At 37.0% G+C, this 22,162-nt stretch overlaps 1 protein-coding gene across 1 annotated transcript in view; it reads left to right on the top strand.

Moving 5' to 3' along the window:
* LOC125754232 (uncharacterized) overlaps window positions 1-20,130 on the top strand; it is a 65,264-nt gene extending 45,134 nt beyond the window's left edge. Inside the window, exons 4-5 of the mRNA XM_049105251.1 lie at window positions 14,209-14,387; window positions 19,622-20,130. Coding sequence (XP_048961208.1) covers window positions 14,209-14,387; window positions 19,622-19,640 — 198 coding nt within the window. The 3' untranslated portion in view covers window positions 19,641-20,130. The remainder of the gene's footprint in view (window positions 1-14,208; window positions 14,388-19,621) is intronic.
* The last annotated feature ends 2,032 nt before the right edge of the window (window positions 20,131-22,162 follow it).

Genomic DNA, 22,162 nt, shown 5'->3' with positions numbered 1-22,162 from the left:
TGTCTCTCATGAATAAATAAGTAAAATCTTTTAAAAATAACAATTACCTTTTTAAATACCCTATCTCCTAACATAATTGCAGTCTGAAGTACTGGGGGTCAGGACTTTCACACCGTCTAGTTCATAACAGTTGGTAAGTATTATTTGAAACTAGGAATAGAAAACACATTTTCCCATCTCTTACCTCCTAATTGGTCCCCACTTTGCCACACTATGATTAATCTGCCAGAAAGTCACCAGATTGATTCTTTTTTAAAATCAGTGACCCTCTTTTGAATGAAAAATCTGATTTGTCATTTCCTGCTTGGAGGACTCCTCCAGTTCCACAACATCTTAGCGTAAAGTTCAAATTTAAATATCACCCCTCAACCCCACCCCACCTCACTGCTCCACCACCAATAGCATAAACAGCTTCTCACAATAAGCTCCAGCGATTCTTTTTTTCTTTTAAGATTTTATTTATTTATTCACGAGACACACACACACACACACAGAGAGAGAGAGAGAGAGAGAGAGAGAGAGAGATGGCAGAGACTTAGGCAGAGGGAGAAGCAGGATCCCTGCAGGGAGCCCGATGTGGGACTCACTCCCAGGTCCCCAGGATCATGCCTGAGGTGAAAGCAGATGCTCAGCCACTGAGGCACCCAGGCGTCCCAAGCTCCAGCTATTCTTCTATCTCATGCGTATGATGCCTAGTAGACCACTGCCTGGTAGGGTAGCATGTTAAGAAATATCTGCATTTTACGTATTTACATTCTTACTTATTCTGTGTGTTTAAACAAACTTCATAGTTCATTAAAGATAAAGATTACTCCACATTATTTTTTATACTATTCATTACTTATATACCTATCACATTATAAGCTGAACTAGTCTAGGAACCTCATCTCTTATTTCTGATTTGTTCCATAAATATTTGTGAAGCACCTACCCTATGTCAGGCACTCTCAATATTTATTACATAAAGATGAAAAGTGAAGTCACTGATTTCACTAAATTCACATTCTGGGAAAGAAGACAAGCAGGTAAACAAATAACTGTAATACAATGTGACAAGTGCATGAATACAAATATGCATAGAGTGCTTTAGGAATGCAAAATGAATTAATCTTCTGTGAGGTGGTTAGGGAAAGCTGCAGGGAGGAGAGTTGATATTTGAGCTGGGAACTTGATAAAAGGGAGAAGGAAATTTCAGGCACAGAACAGCAAAAGCAAATCATATACAGATACCTGCCAAAACATCAGTTAACTGTGAACTACTATCCCTTTTCTCCAGTGAGGATCTGCAACTAAAGTTGAGTAGACTTTTCTTTTGAACTTTCAAAACCCAAAGCATCTGATCATATCCCTTCTTCTCTAGACAGTGACTGCTGAGTTCAGACTCCAGAGGCTCCTATACACCTATACACCTGTCTGTCTGAAAGAGATCCCTTCAGATTCTAAGGTGAATCCTAAAGTGCATCTAAAAGGAGAGTCCTAAAGTAATTGTAAGGTGCTTTATGGCATTCCTCTTTCCAGAGAAAAGAAAAGGTAACTTAATCTCCAAAAAGTTTCCTTGCTACATATGATCCTTTCTTTTTTAGAATGTCCTTGACTGTTAGATTAGATTTACCTAGGCAGATTTTAAGGATTCTGATGCCCAGTAGCACCCCAAACCACTTAAATCAGAATTTCTGAGAGAATCCAGCCAGGTATCAGTATTTTTCAAAGCTTCCAAGATGTTTCCAATGTGAAGCCAAGGTTGAATATCACTGATTCAGAATTTATAGGAATTCCTACACTTAATATAGATGTTTCGCAGAACTCTTAAGCTTCTCTGACAAAATTAGGATTACTTGTTGACTCAGAGGTAGAATGAACAAACTTCGCTTTTATTCATCCCCAAAGTAAAATTTGTCTCTTCCTATTTTGGTTTATCTCAGTCATATCATCTCTCTCATTTCTCTTAATGTTCCCATCTCTGATATGTATTTCTTTCAGGTTCATGGTCTTGGGTTAGAAGACAGGTTTTGGTCAAGTGGGTTTTAAGAGAAAGGTCTGCAGCCTACCCCATCTTTGGTTCATTTCTTCTGTAGCTAGAAGGTCCCCTTAATTTAAGGATACAAAGTCCTGTGTGTTTACCTCATTTGAAGGTATACCTTGGAAGTAAATCTCTGCAGTTACCTCTCTGCGTCTAGCCTGGTCTCAGGCCCTGACCCATTGCCTAAAATCTGGACCATTGCAGTCCTTCCCTTTTCCTAATCCTCCCAATGTGCTGAAGGAGTAGGGTATGGGGAGAATGGAGAGATCCTGATCCCAGAAGAGAAGGGAAGAACTTTAGATTCTTCCTGGAGAAGATGGGTAACCATCCCTCATTCTGAGACCTGAGGCCTGAGCTATGCCTCTCTTTTTTCCTGAGTTGAGAGGACAGATTGTGACAGGCAATGAGAAGAGTGAGCTAAATAGCTAACCCACCAGAAAGTCAGCAGCAGAATGGGGAAAGGAGAAAATCAGAGCCCCAGCAATCACAGTGACAGTGACAAGAAAATGAAGCCCAGACCAGGTGAAAGTCTGATGCTGCAGTCCATTGAGTCAGAAAAAACTGATTTCTCATCAAATTAACCAGCTAATGCCTGTGGACGAAGCATCCCACACAAGTGTTGGCTCTAGCCAGACTGTTCATTTGTCAGCATTGAAATGACATCATATAAATTCAGAGGCAGATGCCAAACTTGATGGAAACTCATGATTCACTCAGTATCAGTTGGGCATACACAGCTAACCAGATAACCTCTAAGGTTTCTTGCTTTTTAATTCTTGAGATTCTGTGCTTCTAACTGACTACCATAAGCCTGGCATGTCCCAGAAAGCACACTCAAAATTTGTGATCAGGTGTTATTGTGCTTCAGGGAAAAAATGAGGGGCTCATCACGCTAAGGGAAGAAAATTGCTAAGAGGCAATTTCCAACAAGGATATGGCTGCTTCTGTGGCCTATTCTTCCTAAGTAGTCCTCTAAACATTAGGTGCACACGGGGCAAGTGTCTCTGATCAGTCTCTACACAGGCAATGATATTCTTTTCTGGCAGCAATCTGGTTCTTTTTCTTCCTGATTTCCCATTGATAGTATTCCCTTAGGACCATAATATAGAAGGCATACCCACCTCCCATTGCTATTAGCAATCTGTCCACCCTTCTGTGGCTTTCTAAGCTTACTTGTTCAAAGGCACTGTGGGGGTGTTGGTCTTTATTTCTAATCCCTCCAGGTAGTAAACATTGTGCCAGTTCCTTCTGGACTGAGAACTAGAATCAGCAGAGAACTCAACGGAAATAGAGGTTGTGCAAGGATGGAAGCAGACCATGTGTTCCCCCCACATGCATAACAGGTCTGTGTTCTCATGCTGAGGTAGCAGCTGCAGCACCACCCCTATCCCCAGCAGACCCTTGCTTCATTCTCTTTTTAATCACTTATTCTGGCTGTTCTTCTTCCTGCCAACAATAATTCATAATGACTTCACATATAATCTCCTCTCATCATGGTGCAGCATAAACAGTGAAATCACAATAAAAAGGATAAGTAGAAATACTGCTTATACAACTCTTTGTCTGCATGTGAAAATCAAGGGGAAGACTTAAAATATTTCACTTCTAACCATAAGATGGGAACATTGATAGAGCTTGGAATACAAGCACTTGTTTATTTTTAAAATCTTTCGACTTCATGAGTTTTCTTACAGTAAAATGTCTGTTAATAGGAACTCAACTACTGAGGCTAAGTTCACTCAAGGGTGTTTTCTATGGCTGTATTTTTAGAAGAAGACAAAGAACAAGAAAAAACTAGACACTATGGAATCAAGTTTTTTAAAAAGCAACTTTAAAGCATATCCTGAAGTTGATAATCAACCAGTGCAATCTTATAAACCTCTGCTGTGTGTATCCTCTATAATAACAATAAGTGATGGATGGTCAGAAAAATTCACTCATTCTACAAAATTCTCAGACTTTGAAGAAACATTACATTCTCTGGTAATTCCATGTCTTCATATTACCAAGAGTTATAAGAATCAATAACCTGAGCTCAAAATGGGAACACATGTCATTACTTTTGTCATGACTATGGATAATCACATCTCTCAAATGAGAACCTCAAATTCAAGGCAAAAACTCAAAGAATTCTGGAGTTTTGAGTAAAAAAAAAAAGAACCTTGCTCTGAGAGGAGTTCGGAAGACCAGTTAGGTCAGTTCAGCCAGTTCCTAGGAAATAGAATATAATCAATCCATATAGCCAAGGCAAGGCTAGAAGTTGAGAGGGAAGGTAGAAAAGATACACTGTGAACTTGCACCAGACCTTCAGACCAAAGTGAATTTATTTTAGGATAAGGAGACTTAAGACTCAGATAAGTCTCTGCTATCTTTACTACAATCCGTAGAACCAAAAATATATTTTGTACTTTAAAAATTATATTATTGTAGGGGAATCCCTGGATGGCACAGCGGTTTGGCGCCTGCCTTTGGCCCAGGGCGCGATCCTGGAGACCCGGGATCGAATCCCACATCGGGCCCCCGGTGCATGGAGCCTGCTTCTCCCTCTGCCTATGTCTCTGCCTCTCTCTCTCTCTCACTGTGTGCCTATCATAAATAAATAACATAAAATAATTTTTTAATTATATTATTGTAAAGGTCTTTCTAATCATTTTTTTACATTTTTTTAAATTTAAATTAAATTTGCCAACATATAGTATAACACCCAGTGCCTCATTCCATCAAATGCCCTCCTCAGTGCCCTGTCACCCAATTACCCCATCCCCCTACTCACCTCCCCTTCTGCAATCCTTTGTTTGTTTCCCAGAGTTAGGAGTCTCTCATAGTTTGTCTCCCTCTCTAATTTTTCCCACTCAGTTCCCCTCCTTCCCCTTATAATCCATTTCACTATTTCTTATATTCCCCGTATGAGTGAAACCATATGATGATTGTCCTTCTCTGATTGATTTATTTCACTCAGCACAATACTCTCCAGTTCCATCCACATTGAAGCAAATGGTGGGTATTCATCTCTTCTGAAGGCTAATACTCATTCTTATCTATTTTCTAATTCCATAGAGAGTTACCTTCATCCATTATCTTTTTTTAAAAATTGTTTTTCCTACTTTGTATAATGTAACCTCTTTGTCATAGCCCTTGACTTTAAACTACATCTCCTAGCCCTACTTGGTCCACTGTTATGTGGTTACATTTACTAAGATGAAAAAGACTATTATGTTAAGAAACATATATAAGGTTGAAATTTTTTCCTAATTGGTAAGAAAAGTCAATTTCACAGAATCATTGCACATTAATGTTTAGTAACCATAGAAAATAGTAAAGGAGGCTGAGACTGGAAATGGATAACTTTTTTTCCAATTAACAAAAATGGCATGGTAAAAAGAGCTCTCCCTCTCTCTCTCTCTCTCTCTCTCTCTAACAGAGATTGTGGACAAATGAATATAAAATTGCAAGGATATTTATTTATAATGGTTTGTAAGCATATTGATAAAGACCACCATCAGAAAACAGCATGGGATCCTAAAAAAAGTTATTTTCTTTAAGATTAGAGGTCTACTAAAAAAAAAGGAATTCTAAAGACAAATTATGATTTCAGCAAATCTCTTAGAATGTCATGGACAAGATGATTTGGTGGAAGATAGTATGATGGTTTAGATAGTGGGTTGAAATTTCTTTAGAATGTGTCACTCTCTCCCACTAGACTGTGAACTCAATAACAGAAAAAGAACATGTTTTATATTTCTTTGTATCTCTGGCATCTAATTCAATGTCTGACAAAAACCAAATAATCCATTTTTCCTAAGTTCATAGACACTTAAACAAATTTATATAAGATGAACTGCTTAATAGATGCAGGTCTACCACAAAAGAATTCTTAGTGACATATTTTAAATACTTTGTACATGACCATTGTCCTGCTTAATTCTCTATGGTAGCAGTTTAAAAAATTTTTAAAGGCAAGTAATCCAGTGCATAAGAATCAGAAACTAATAACCAGAAAGGGGTTTTAGACATTAGAACAGTGACCTAATATCTCATAGTGCCTAACAAAGCGCTGTATACAGAATAGATGTTTGATAGGGATTTCCTTAAATATTTTAAAAAATTAATTATGCAATTCTCAAGTTTTAACATCTATTGTGTTTGGGACAACTGATAGTCACATTCGGCCCCCTACCTGATACCATACAAAAATTAAAATGAATCAAAGACCTACATGTAAGAGCTAAAACTGTAAATCTCTTAGAAGAAAACATAGGTGTAAATCTTCATGACCTTACAGAGTGGTAAGGATTACAGAATTACAGAATGGTTTCTTAGATATGACACCACAGGTAAGAACAACAAAAGAAAAAATAGATTAAAGTGGACATCAACAAAATTTTTAAACTTTGTGCTTCAGTGGACATTATCAAGGAAGTGAAAAGACAACCTACAGAATGGGAGAAAATATTTTCAAATCATACATTTGATAAAAGACTTATATCTAGAGTCTACAAAGAACTATTACAACTCAATAATAAAAGGACAAACAACCCCATTTTAAAATGGGCAAAAGATTTGAATAGACGTTTCTCTGAAGAGTTATACAAATGACCAATAAGCACATTGAAAGATGCTTAACATTAACTATCAAGGAAATGCCAGACAAAACCACAGAGATACTACTTCACATCAACAGAATGACTATAGTTTTTTTTTTTTAAAGACAATAACAAATATTGATGATGATGTGGAGAAGTTGGAACCCTTATGAACTGCTGGTAGGAATATAAAATGGTGCAGTTGCTTTGGAAAAAAACTTTGGCAGGTTCTCAAACAGTTAAATATAGAGAGACCCAGAAATTCCACTCCTAGGTATATATCTAAGGGAAATGAAAACATGTTCACACAAAAACTTATGCATGAATATTTATAGCAGCATTATTCATAATAGCCAAAAAGTGAAAATAGTCCAAATGTCCATCAACTGATAAGTGGATAAATAAATCCATACAATAGAATATTTTTCAGCAATAAAAGAAAGTGAAAACTGACATATGCTCCAACACTGATGAACCTTGAAAACATTCTGCTAAATGAAAGAAGCCAGTCACAAAGGACTTATATTGTATGATTCCATTTATATGAAATGTCCAGAATAGGCAGATCTATAGAAATAGAAAGTAGATCAGTGGTTGCCTAGGGATGAGAATGGTAAGAGGACTGAGGAGTGATGGTTAAGGGGAATAGAGTTCCTTTTTGTGGTAATAAAAATTATGATGATGGACACAACTCTCTGAATAGACCAAAAGTCATTGAATTGTATACTCTAAGTGGGTGAATTGTTTGGTATGTGGATTGTATTTTAAAAGAAAATCTATGGAAGGCTCCCTATTTGTAGTAGACATAGAGATATGCTACCCAAATACCCCTTTCATAGAAGGACCTGCTGCCCAGGTGTGAGGAGTATGGTCAGCAGATCTCCTATAGCCGTCAGATCCTTCAGTGTTGGCCTTAGCTTGGCCAACTTTATAACCTTCTCAGGGCAACCCATAACCCAATGAGACAGGGAGTATAAAGGCTTAAGTATTTCTGCTTGGATGAAGGACAGTTTTGACTAAAACTGCTCCTACAAGCTCCTTGCTAGATTGGCTGAGACCCTGTCAGACCTGCATCATTGTTTGCTTTTCCTTCTGCTCAAACTTGCTACCTCCTCTTTCTTGACACAAGTATTACTCTCAAACCTTAGACCCCAAAATATTTCAGCAACTGCTTCCAAGGAACCAAACTCGTGACAATGTTAAACATGGCACACTAGGCATCTGTATATCTCAGGAACCCCACCAAAATGAAGGTAAAGTAATTTTGTTATTTTTTGTTATTTTATTTAACTCATTAAGTCAAAGAGAACAGGGAAAGAAATTTGGTAGATGAAGGAATAAATGTCTTAGCATAAAGAAGGAAACAACAAAAAATGCCTGTAGAGTGGGATACCAGTGAAAAGTTTGTAATCTCTTGTATGGAACCTCTCAAAGGCTCAGGACTTGAAAGGAAGTCCCTGAAGGCAGATGCAAGAACAAAGCTGATAAAAAGGGACTGATTGAAATCAATATGCCAAATGGTATAGCTCCTAGGTCTACTTCTTTATTATTGCATAATATTAAAGACTTATTTCCTGGAAAATTGATCAGAGAGAGACTCTGAATTTGAGGACATTAAAATTACTAGAGGAAGAGTGAGGGTTGGAATCAAAAATAAGGGGAAGAAAGCAAAGTCTCTATGTTGACTAGGAAGACTGCTCCCTTTTATTCTGTTTCCTCCTATAAACTGTCTTTACAAAGGCCAGGACATTGGCCTTCAGAATTGGAAATTTTTTTCTCTGTAGAAGTTGAATGATTCCAGAGAAAACATAGCTACCCAATACTGGCATTTGGGGTCCTCGAGGAAAAAGCGATCTTGCTGTACTATCACCCTACACTGCCCCAACACAGAGAGCTTCCAGTTTTATAGTTCTTCATTCTTAAATATGAATAGTCAGGCAAGGACTACCACACATTTGAAGAAAAGCTTCAATATGAAAAACAGACCAAAACAAACAAAGGAAAAAGCATAGAAGAAACTGAAAATGCAGGGAGAAAAAAAATTCCAAAAAACAAAATATTCATAACAATATTTGGGATGAGGGGAAGAGAAGCTATTGCATATGTATGAGTATAAAAATGGGGAGGAAAGAACAACTAGAGGCTAAGAGAGAACTTTTTGTAAATAAAAACATGATGAAAATTTAAATGTAGTAGAAGGCTTGTAAGACAAAGATATGGAAAACTATAAAATATAGAATAAATGACTCCATGGATAATAGAAGGGAAAGAATAAGAAAAAGACCCAGGCACCAAGACTCATAGAAAATAATTGCATAAGAAATTGCACTGTTGGGGATTTACCCCAAAGATACAGATGCAATGAAATGCCGGGACACCTGCACCCCGATGTTTATAGCAGCAATGGCCACAATAGCCAAACTGTGGAAGGAGCCTCGGTGTCCATCGAAAGATGAGTGGATAAAGAAGATGTGGTTTATGTATCCAATGGAATATTACTCAGCCATTAGAAATGACAAATACCCAACGTTTGCTTCAATGTGGATGGAACTGGAGGGTATTATGCTGAGTGAAGTAAGTCAATCGGAGAAGGACAAACATTGTATGTTCTCATTCATTTGGGGAATATAAATAGTAGTGAAAGGGAATAGAAGGGAAGGGAGAAGAAATGTGTGGGAAATATCAGAAAGGGAGACAGAACATAAAGACTCCTAACTCTGGGAAACGAACTAGGGGTGGTGGAAGGGGAGGAGGGCGGGGGTTGGGGGTGAATGGGTGACAGGCACTGAGGGGGGCACTTGACGGGATGAGCACTGGGTGTTATTCTGTATGTTGGTAAATTGAACACCAATAAAAAATAAATTTATTAAAAAAAAAGATACAGCATAGGGAATATAGTCAGAGGTATTGTAATAGCATTGTATGGTGACAGATGGTAGCTACATCTGTGGTGAGCATAACAAAACATATAGACTTGTTAAATCACTATGTTGTACACCTGAGACTATTGTAACACTGTATGTCAACTATACTCAAACACAAAATTTTTAAATAAAATAAAATACTTTTTGTTTATAAAAAAACATAATTGCATAAGAAAAAAATCTGAAAAAAATGGATCACAAATGATTGGAAATCATTAGACTTTTTAATATCAACACTTTTATCTGCTAAAAAATTACCTTCAAAATTCTCAGGGAAATTTTAGTATTAAATTCTATGCTAAGTCAAATTATCAATTAATTATTAGAATAGACTAAAGATATTTTTAGACACTCAAAGACTCGAAACTGGACCTTCAAAGTACTCTTTCTTAGGATGCTTATGGGAAATATTCCCCCCAAGAGCAATAGAGTCAACTAGAAATTAGAAAATATAGAATTCAGGAAACATGAACTCCAATACAGGAGAGCAGTTAAGGACGAGAGTAGAGCTACCAGTCCAGATGAGTGCAGGAGATGGGCAGAGAGAGTTTCTTGAAGACAATAAACAAACAAACAAACAACCCGATGCATTGAACCATATGGAAATAGTATTGTGGGATGTTTTAAAAAATATATGGAGTGTTTAGAAAGAATTAGCCATAGGTGTATAGGAAACAAAGTCATTTAAAAAGCAAGGCAATTTTTTAGTGCACAAAAAGCAAAACATTATATAAAAGGAAACATAATGAGGGTACATTACCTAGTTAGGCAGTAAATAGTATTTATATCATCATATTATAAAAATTAAATATTAATTTACCTCCCCAAATTAGGTAACAGTTGAGAGGATGGAGTGGAGAGGGAAAGAAGAATGCAAGTATATAAAAGATAAATCCTCATCTATAAAGACAAGATAGCAATAATGTTTAAGAATGATAAAATAATAAGTAGCAATCTATGCATATAATTGTGAAATACATAAAATGGAGTAGAATGAAAATAGTTAAAAGAAATGGACATGGTTGCCTCTGAGGAGCAGTATCTAGAGATGGAGAGGGAGGAGTGGGCAAGGAATTGCTAAATTTTAGATCTTATATTTAACTTTTTAAGCTATTTGCTTATATTACTCTGACAAAAATAAAATTAAATTGAAAAACAAAACCTATAAGATTCTGAACTTCCTTGTATAGTCAGTGGGTGGAGGGGGGTTGGTCATCGAGAGGATGTGCCCACCAATTGACCTATACGCTGGAACTGAGCAATCCGAGGCTCCTCACCCTCTCCTGTATCCTTAGAATGTGGATTCTGCTTGCCTTTCCTGCAACCAGAAGCTGCTCCAAGGACATAGCCTTGAGAAAGGAACATAGTGTTGAGACCATCTGGACAGCATGCATGACTGAACCCAAGTCAGGCCTCTATGATAAACTTCTAAGATTCTGGCAGCTGGGTGCAGATACCTACTGGTTTTGTGGCTGCCCAAGACAAGCCTCCTAGGTAAATTCTCTTGCTTATGAAATCTGCCACCTACCAATCTGGAGTGGACTGCCTCTTTCTTTATAGTCTCTTCCTGCCCTTAGTGTAAGGGACTGGCTTCAGATTACACCTGGTGAAACTCCAGAACTTGCCACCTAACATAAACACTTGTTATTCAAATTATGAAAAGGAGAAAAAGTACAAACTGCAGATTCAGACGTATGTATGACTGATATAACTTAATAGCTGCATGACTTTGGTCAACATTTTTCACCATTTCATTGTATCATGTAAAACAGATTCGTAACTTTCTCATAGGATTTTTGTGAAACTAAAATAAGATAGTGATTTTGATACTTAACAGAACCCAGGATATAACTGAAGCTTGATAAATTGTTATCATTAGTCTGGTTTTAGGAACTTCCATTATTCCCTGCTTTTCCAATCTCTGATTTCTTTTTCTCTGCAACCCAACATGGCTTTTCTTTTGCTTTAGCTACACCTCCTTTCTCTATATTTGCTACTGGCTTTGTACAAACTTCTATCTCCAACTGGAAACATTTTCTCCAAATCTTTTTTCTAAAGTTCTATGTGCATTATTCCTTTGAAACTCACCTCTTCTCGGTGCATCTGCAGAACTTCTTTTTTTTTTTTTTTTTTTAGATTTTTATTTATTTATGATAGTCACAGAGAGAGAAAGAGAGAGAGGCAGAGACACAGGCAGAGGGAGAAGCAGGCTCCATGCACCGGGAGCCCGATGTGGGACTCGATCCCGGGTCCCCAGGATCGCGCCCTGGGCCAAAGGCAGGCGCCAAACCGCTGCGCCACCCAGGGATCCCCCTGCAGAACTTCTAAGTATGAGCAACTTGGTTTATGTGGCAATCTGATCTGAGGGGAGTGGCTAATAGTCTTATCCTAAGCTGAGGTGGATGGAAAATTCATTTTTAATAAAAAGTTGGATTGTATGTTTATTTAGGGTTTTGGGAAATGAGTACTGATAGAGTTAATTGGGTCTGGGCCCAACTAAATCATCACTTGACACCATTTTCTCTTCTTTCTAAAAGCTACCCCTGTGCAACCCAACCTGATTCCTTTATTCAGAATTGCCTTGATCATCCTATATGTACCATCACATATAATATTAGGTGACTATTTAAAGATTGCTTTTCTTAGGTGATTGCATCCTTTACTTTCCAAACCAGTGGCGTTGGTACTTGAGAGCTGGTACAGCTTTCTATTTGTTTTGTGTATTTCCATGATAACTGACACCTACCCTACTCAAGAAATCCTTCATGATTGTGTTATTTGCTTCTTACTGATACAAGGAGTGAGGTAGCCCATTACATGGAGGAGAGGAAAAAGAATTTAGGCATCTTCTTGGAAGAAATCAATTGTCAAGAATCCATGGGAACATACAGTGGACCTTTCAAAAGAGAAAGCATGTCTGGGAGAATAGGAAGAAAAGAACCAAGGCAGGTATAAGAACAAGAGGGGTTTGATTAGAGATACTGCATGAATGGGTAAGGGAATGTGTAATCAGCAAAACGACCACATCTCTCCTCCAAGCGAAGCTCAGGTACTGCAATAGGAATAGGGCTGGCAGCAACACCATCACTATTATTATTTAGATCTTTAAAATGTGCCCATCACTGAACCCTAAGGCACATGTACAAAAACAAACACATGTTTCAATATTTACTCTCTAGGGCCTGAATCCATGGTGGTACAGTTGTCGATCCTCCCACAGCCATCAGGCACATGCTTGACTAAACAGATGGCCTTGCCAGAATTTTTACGTGGGTAGGAGGGTGGAGGCTTGTACAGCCAGAATTCTTAATTCAATATGTCTTCCTGTGTATATTCTCGGTAGAGTCTACCTTAGAAGCACCGTGTGGGATGGGGAAGGCACTGGATATTGGTGGGCCAGCAAGGGAGAGGTCAGCCGCCATCACACAGCATTTAAAAAAAAAGGAACTTTATAGGCCAAAATTCTAGTTTTAAGTCATTTCTTACCACTAAATTGCTATATGACTGTGCAAAGATGTCTTCACTTCTTTTACTTTCAGTTTTCTCCTCTGTGAAATGGGAATAATGTTGTATCTTCTGCTTCTCATACTTCATAAGGATCAAACAAGTTTAATTTGTGTTAAAATACTTTGTAAACTGCAAAAGATGATATCCTCATGTCATGATACCCTAGTCTCTAAGACAACTCTTTTAAACCTTGTTTTTTCCAAAGGAGAAAAATTAATGCTTTCTTATTTTAAAAACTTTGTAAAAAATTTACTTATATAACATAATATTTATTTACTACCAAATATTCCTTAAATTTCCACAATTGTTCAAGATTAAGGAGAAAATACTTTATTTTTTAAAATTTGGGATGATGATCTGAATATTTTTCAAAAGGAAATAGAATTTGGGTAAAATTGTATATAAGATAATTGTATTCCTACTTCAATATTCTTATAACTAGGTCCTTTAAACTAGTGAAAGGTCTAGAAGTAAATATTTTCAGTAGTGTAATTATTTTTAAATCATCTTTCAGTTGAACCTCAAAATGAGAAGAATGGATGAATAAAAATAGGTAATGAAAGACTAAGTGATATCGGGAAATAGCAGGGAAAATATTATGGAAGAAAAGATTAAAGAGAAAATATCCTTGTAGGAACACATTTTTTAAAAGAGGTACCTTTTAGGGACCATTTATTCTACATTCTGTACTCGTAGTTCTATGATAATTATATCTACCATTTCAAAACTGAAAATAATTAATCCTTTTCTGTGCCCTGAAACTAAGCTGAAATTAGATACTTAAAAATAATGTATGATAACATGCATCACATATTGCCCAGGAATGCCCCGCTGGATTGGCCTGGGCTCCAGTTACCAACTCCCTGTGTAACCTTGAATGAGCTATTTCCATCTCCCTCCTCATCTATAAAAATGAGGAATTGGCAGCTGGTGATTATTGGAGTATTTTCTACCTAGAACTACGGCCATAGTGTTTCTTTTGATTTTTGAGAGTTTGTTTATCAGCTAATTGGAAAATAGTAACAGTGTTTATGTTAATGCTTCATTTCTGGATGAAAAATGGATCATCCAGATGTTTCTGAAGGTTTGGTATTCTGTAGGCAAAGAGCCAGTTGGGCTTCTTCATTTATTTATTTTTTTTAATTTTTTTAAATTTTATTTATTCATGACACAGAGAGAGAGGCAGAGACACAGGCAGAGGAAGAAGCAGGCTCCATGCAGGGAACCCAATGCAGGACTCGATCCTGGGACTCCAGGATCATGCCCTGGGCCGAAGGCGGCGCTAAACCACTGGGCCACCAGGGGTGCCCGGCTTCTTCATTTAGACGTTATATGTAGACACCTCAGGAACAGGTAAGAACCATTAAAAATCAACTTATACATCTCTTCCTATACATCAGTGATATTTGGGATCAAACTCTCTGACTCTGATTTTTACTCTGTGGTTTATTTAACTCACCAGCCCCAGCCAGGTCAGTTTTCAGCTACTCTAAAGAGTCTTTATCAGAATGTAATTTTTAGTTTTATCTCCTGTAGGGCATTGAAATGAATGAAATGAATGAGAATGAAAGCAATTCACTTACATAAATACTATTTGAAAGACAGAAAAGATAAAATTTGGTCATGGTATTGAAACAACAAGTAAGTTTAGTGTTATTGCTTAGGTTAAGGAATAAATGGATAACTTAAATCTAGTTTAAATGTATTTAATTTGAAAACTACAATCTAATGTTTTTAATTGAGTATATTCTGCAGGGTGGCTATTGAACAGTTAAATGACAAGAAAATAAGTAAAATTTTCAGAGCAGTATGTAGGTAATGAGCTTCACTGAAGATGGTGATTACCTTTCTTTCTTTCTATCCTTTCCTACCCTTCTTTTCTTTTTCCTTTCTCCATTCAGCCATGGCTTCCTGACAAAGCCCCCAGACTATGTGGAATTTGGCTCCTCTGTGTTACTGTCTGGATAAGCTGGAGGAAAAAGGCAGGCTGTCTGAGAGAAAAGGTTTAGTAGCTCAGGCACCAGAAGGGGGTGATAAGAGATGACACTAGGTGATGGGATTTCCTTTTCCTTTTCTTGCTTTTCTTTATCTTTCTTGCTTTTTATCCTTAAACACACACACACACACACACACACACACACACGTATTTGACTCTCACTCTTCATTTGCATTTAGCCGTTTAAATTCTTGTTTCTTGTTCCTCTTTTAAACTTTCAAGATAACAACCAAAAAGTATGAAAGTAGAAGGAAAAGAGAGTAACTATTTGATAGTTGGGAGAATGGAGTATCCTTAGTCCCAAAGAGAACTTTTTAAAAATTAACATATAATATATAGAAAAGTACATGTATCATAAGCACATACCTTGATGAATTTTCACAAATTGAATACAGCTATTTAACCAATACTCAGATCAAGAAACAGAATATTAGCATTCTAGAAACCCTAAGCCCCAATGCTTCCTTCTAGTCCCTACTTTTCTCTTCAAACATGACTGCTATCCTGATTTCTAACAGCATAGATTTGCCTATATTAATATTTTATATCATTTGAATCATATCATATACTCTTGGTACCTCATGGGGGCGTTTGTTTTTTGTTTTGGGGTTTGTTTTTTTTGTGTGTTTTTTTTTTTTTTTTTTGCTTATTATTACATTTGTGAAGTCTTAAATAGTGTACAGTTTTAGATCTTAATTCTCTATCACAGGATAGTATTTGTTTATTTTTCCTTTCTATTTTTTTATTGGATATTTGGGTAGTTTTTAGTTTGAAGCTACTATAAATAGTGCTCCTATTTACATTCCAGTACATGCTTTTTGGTGAGTATATGTACACCTTTCTTTTGGGTATATTCTGGAAATGGAATTGCTGAGTCATATGGTATGCACATACTTGGCTTTAGTTCAAGAGGAACTGTTGGAATTGTAATGGTTTCACACTCCAGGAAAAGAATTTTTTTCCTGTGCACACACAAATAAATGACATTCCTCTTCCTCCCCTCTTATAGTCACACTGTATTCACATATACCCACCTTCATATATGTGTTATTCTTTTACTTAGAGCTTATTTGCCTTTCCTGGGTTTAATAAAGTTGAGTAGTCTAATCCTAATGGAGCTGTCTTCTGAGAACAGAGACTGAGAATGTTGCCTATAAACCTTCACCATGTTCCTGTTTTCCCTTCTCACAACTATGACTGAAAAATAGCTTAATTTTGTTCAGTGCTGTTTTCAGGGTGCTGTAACCATATACTTAACTTTTCTAAAATTATGCAGAGTTCCATTCCTTAATCATGCCATGCTGTACTTCTCTCCATTCACTTCTTGATTCACCTACAGACCTCACATCTGTTTCTTTAAATGTACTGAAAAAAATCTAAAAATCAATAGGGGGTAACCTTTTCAGTCATATACAGGAGCTACAGCAAATAATTTAAAGGCAGAGAAAAAGAATAATCTTTCAAGGGACATACTAAGAGAATATGAATGGCTTATATGAACTTTTCAAACATTTGAGCCAAGAGGCATCATTAATCCTCTGTCTGTTAATCAGCAATTGATCATGCTTGATGGTCTCAGGAGGGACTCAGTAAAAACTGGGTTAAGAGACCAACTGTGCTTGATTGCTTAGTCTTGAAATCTATTTGGGGTTTTTGGAATTATAGAACTCCACATGACTCTGCAGCCTTCCCATTCAGCCTATTTCAACTCAGAGTTTTGGACCTCTATCCTCACTGAGAGGCTCTTAAAGCACTCTTTTGGTTGAATTAATTCAGGCATATTTATCTTCTACCAAGGTTAAATTCAATTTAAGCATCTATTCACACATATTTATTGAATACCTACAATATACCATGCTGGTTTATATATTTATTTGAATCAGTATGCTGGTGATTTAATATTTGGCTAACCAGACTTGGTTCCTGTGTCCTATAGAATTTATAGCTTAGTGAATAGATTAAAAAATAAATAAATAAGAGATGAATAAATATATATGCTCAATTTGTGATTAGGTTATGAAGAATACAAACAGAATAAAGTAAGCTTGATGAAACAAAAACATGAAAACTTCTTATATAGGACTGCAGGGTCCCTGAAAGGTGATACTTAAGCTAAGACATAAATGATAAGAAGGAATGAACCATGTAAAGAGCAGTGGGGGGAAGTGTTCAAAGGAAACAGCATATGCAAAGGGCCAGTGCAGTTGAGGATTAGTGGGTCATCTTTTAAAGAAATGCATATTCCCCTTCACTTTATTTTGAATCTAATATGAAATTTGGAGTTTTCCAACATTTTTTAAAGGTAGCCAAGACAGTTTTTTAATAGTCATGTACAAATGTGAGGGTTGTCCCTAATTACTCTATGCCAAATCTTTGTGGTTTAACAGCAGGTCTGTGAACTAGAAACAGAAAATGGGGACAGAAATAAGGATTCCAAATTAAGTGGCAGAAAATAATCTGTTCAATGGCACACCTAGGCAGTTGACAAAGACATAGTGCTAACAGAGCTGAGGTCCAAAGTACTTGTCAGGAGCCTGAGTGGCAGTCAAGGGAAACAAAGTCAAGTAAGACTCGAAAGGTTAGCATTTTAAAACTCTAAAATATTGCTATCAGACCAACAGGGTTTTCTTAGTTCTTTGCAAAGGAAGCAAAATGGTGAGTTGGAGAGGTAAGGGACTAGAAGTATATCATGAGAAAGTGAGTCAGATATTGGAGAGCAACCAAGGAGGGAGGTCACAAAACTAAACAGGGAGAAAACCAAATATAATTGGTATGAAGCATCAAGAAGACAGTAGAATTTTGGTAACAGAGGAAAGAGATTTTAGGCATTCATTTTATCACCTCAGAGGAAGAGAGCTACAGTTCCAAAACAGGGACCAGAATTTTAAGTAGCTTAAATCTCTGTAACTTCCTTATGTTTATAATATTTGCTATAAACATAGTAAAAAAATTGTTTTGCCAAAACAGAAAGAACGCCCTTAAAAGCAATAGTGCCTGTGGACCTCAAGAGACTTTGAGACTAAGGAGCTAAGAAGCCTGTGTCCCACTCTGTGACCAAGCTAGGAGTAAACAGATATCCAAGGATGGCAATAGCTATAGAAAGAAAAACAGAACACAGAGAACTGCTTTGGAAACTTTGAAGCTGAGTGATTGGGGTGGGAAGGGGTGCTGTGTGAAGTTCCCTGACATTTGATGAGGAAATATGAGGTTAATTCTACTTGGACTCATGTTGAATCCCTAAAGAGGTATAGCTGGAAGCTCAGGGATCAGGAATGTAAGTGAAAGGAAGCATAACTGGGCCAGGCAGATACAGTGGTTGACCACCACCTCATCTTCAAATGAAGTAGCTTACTTAGAACTGAGCTAAGATAGGCCCCCAAGAAGAAAATCTTCAGAACCTTGCTTCTTAGAGTGTGATTCATGGACTATCAGCAGTGGCTTCACCTAGGATACTATTACCAATTCAGAATCTCAGCTCCCAGACCTACTAAATTAAAATCTATGTTTTAACATGACCCCCAAGTGATTCCTATGTAATTTAAAGTAGGAAAAGCACTGGTCTAGGATATCCTTGGAGAATCCAAAAGAGGATTACAGACTACGTAAAAAGAAGATGGGAGAAAGGGGTTAATCTGAGGAACTGGAGGTAGATGAGTTGCAGTTTGAAACAAAGCTAAACTTGGGAAAACCTGAAAATAGAGAGGGAGGAATGGGGTAGGATGGCACCTTTTGGTGAGAGAACAGATCCTTCCTTTGGCCAGCAAGTCAGGCAAGAGTTTAAAAATATCAGAAAGCTCTCAAGACCCTCTCAGGACAAAGTTCCAAAGGCAGTGTTCAGGCTAAAGATAGAGGACTCTGAGAATGGCCATGGAGAACCAGAGATAAACTGGTGACAGACTCTGAGAATGGCCATGGAGAACCAGAGATAAACTGGTGACAGACTCTGTTACAGGACCAAAAAAAAAAAAAAAAAAAAAAGGAACAGAAAGATGGAGAGTCCAAAAAAGGCAAATGGCAGCATCTCATCAAAAAAAGCCAGCCCAACTCACACCAAAAGATTTCCAAGTATGCAGAACAAAGAGATCTGTTTGCTTTTCTTTGTTCCCCTGAACAAAGAGCAGTTCTGTGGAATATTCCTATGAAGACTAGGTTCCATTTCATAAAACCATATTATGAAGAAATCTTACAGAGATCAAAGAGATCCAGTATGAATATTTGACTTCTCCTTGCTTGTTCATCTTTATATGCTACTAGGCTTTCACTCCATACTTTATATTCTAGCAATATTGAAGTAGGTTTAGATCCAGACTTTTCCATGCACCTTAGTATGTAAAAGAGATGCCATGTGGTAGCTGAGAGAAAACATGTGACACTTCTAAGGGATCCTAAACTATTTTGGAGGCTTTTGAAAAAGCTAGATTTTCTGCTAAGCAGGTTGAGGACAGAATTAGAGACATAATTTTATGATGAATTTTGTATCCTGAATTTTACCCTCAAAGAAGGATAAAAGTAAGGTTTCACTGGTAATTATATTTTGTATAACTGTTTGGATAACTACTAAGAAGCCATCTTTTCATCTTTGTGTTTATAGCATTCAGCATTATTCCTAACACAGGAAAGTTACACAGTTCATATCCCTTGGATGAATGAATAAATCAAAGAATTGCCTTGGCTCAGAGGCTCATACAGTCTTCCTATGAAGGTAAGGATCAGTCTAAAATTTGGCGAAAGCCAGAACATAAAACAAACAAACGAACAGAAAACCATTCCTAGAGTAGATAAGCAATCAGACTGAGAGGAAGGAAGATACAGCAATCAGCCTTGATTTCTCCTTGTTAATTCTAAATTTCCAGCTACTTCCAGAGGTAGCTATTTTAATGACACTAAAACTTAATAGGTCCCTTTCAAAACAGTATACCTTCCTAAATTCTCCTATTCACTAATAACACATGTATTGGGCAGCCTGGGTGGTTCAGCGGTTTAGTGCTGCCTTGGGCCCAGGGCGTGATCCTGGAGACTCAGGATCGAGTCCCGGGTCGAGCTCCCTGCATGGAGCCTGCTTCTCCCTCCACCTGTGTCTCTGCCTCTCTCTCTCTCTCTCTCTCTGGGACTCTCATGAATAAATAAATAAATAAAATCTTAAAAAAAAAATAACGCATGTATCCTCAATCTCCCCTTACTCACAACCTCAAATTTACTTTTACTTTTCTTTGGTCCTGGTACAAAGTTCTATGGTTTGTTTTACTAAATTGTCTTTCATTTCTCTTTTCCTATCTGAGCCGACAGTCATGCTTGTATAGGCCCTAATCACTTCACTTTTATATGATCACAATATCCTCTTGGCTGGACTTTTTTCTCTTGTCTTCAATTCTTCCTGGCACACTGTTAAACAAAAATAAAAACAAAAAAACCCAACTATTTCATCTTGTAATTCTCTTGCTTAAGAACCAATTTCTTCTGATTGCCTATTGACTCAAATATAAATGGATAAGTAGAGTTTATGTATTAATATTTCCTCATTTCTTAGTATTCTCTGCTTGGTATAAGTCAAATGGATAGTTTTACCATTTTCCTTCCCACTCTTGGTAATTCTTTTTATTCACTTTTTAATGATTTTCCCTTTGCTTGGGTGGCTCTCAGTATCTCTCCATCAATTCATGGCCATCATTAAGTTAAAATCAGACTCAAGGTATACTTGCTGCAGTTAAACATAAGTCACACTAATAATAACCTTGATTTTCATTTTCATGTACTATCATATATACATCCATATCTAAATGGATATACATAATGTATTATATATAGTTCTTTTTACATATTAGTATTATTTACCTTTCAAACTAATTTATGTAAAATTAAGAGACTTTACTACTTTAATATTTCATCATTTTAACCTGGAATTATACATGAAGTATGTCGTTTTTGGAAGAACTAAATAATTTTGCCTTGAAACTTGCCACTCATTTTTCTTTGTGAATAGATAGATTACCTGATTCATTTGTTTGTGGATTCATTCATTCACTCATCAGTTACTTATTACATACCTTCTGTCCTGAACTCTGAAGTGAAATTAGGAGATCCCAAAATGAAGGAGACACAGTTACTACCATCAATGAGCTTATACACTTGTGATGAAGACAAAAAAAATCTAGATAATTGCAAGTGTATCAGACACCTGTAATTATCATCTACTTTGCAGCAATTCTCCCCTTACTCACCCACACAGTCAAAAAAGACAGTATTACCTACCCTCTTCTCCCAAGATAATTGATCCATCAGTAAGCAATTGACTCAAGAGCATTTTACATTTTTATTGAAGCAATGATTCTTCACATTAATGGAAAAAGGTTATGTTTCTCTCAGTTAGAATTGCTTTATTATTGTAATTATTTTTATTCTTGGGGCAGGCAGAGGGAGAGGGAGAAAGAGAATCTTAAGGAGGCTCCACACTCAGTATCGAGACCCATGTAGGGCTCAATCTCACAACTATGAGATCATGACCTGAGCCAAAATCAAGAGTCAGATGCTCTACTGACTGAGCCACCCAGTGCCCCTCAGTTAGAGTTTTATTTGGTACCCAACAAAACAATAGCAGTTAGAATGAGTAAGCAACCACTGGTGATGTTGGTCTAAAAAGAATGATTAGGGCAGCCCAGGTGTCTCAGCGATTTAGTGCCGCCTTCCGCCCAGGACGTAATCCTGGAGACCCGGGATCAAATCCCATGTCAGGCTCCCTGCATGGAGCCTGCTTCTCCCTCTGCCTGTGTCTCTGCCTCTGTGTGTGTGTGTGTGTGTGTGTGTGTGTGTGTGTGTGTGTCTCATGAATAAATAAATAAAATCTTTTTTTAAAATAAATAAATAAAAAGAATGATTAGAAGAGCCTTTAGAACCTGAACAATATTTATTCTTCAGTGATCACAAAGAATAGTGCTCTGAATAGCATCACTTAAACTGAATTGTTTTAAATTGGATGAGCAGGGGACTTCTAAATAGCCTATTAATTGAGATAATCCACATTATATAATTTATCTCTGGATACTTAGGAATCATTTTATTTTCTATAAATTCTCTTTTCCTCTTTCCTGGTACTCTTTGGTGAGTGGTTCCTATATGATTTTCAGTTACTGAATTT

The sequence above is a fragment of the Canis lupus genome, chromosome 33 (assembly GCF_003254725.2).
Source record: "Canis lupus dingo isolate Sandy chromosome 33, ASM325472v2, whole genome shotgun sequence".
NCBI lineage: Eukaryota > Metazoa > Chordata > Mammalia > Carnivora > Canidae > Canis > Canis lupus.
This window is presented reverse-complemented; position numbering and strand designations above follow the sequence as displayed.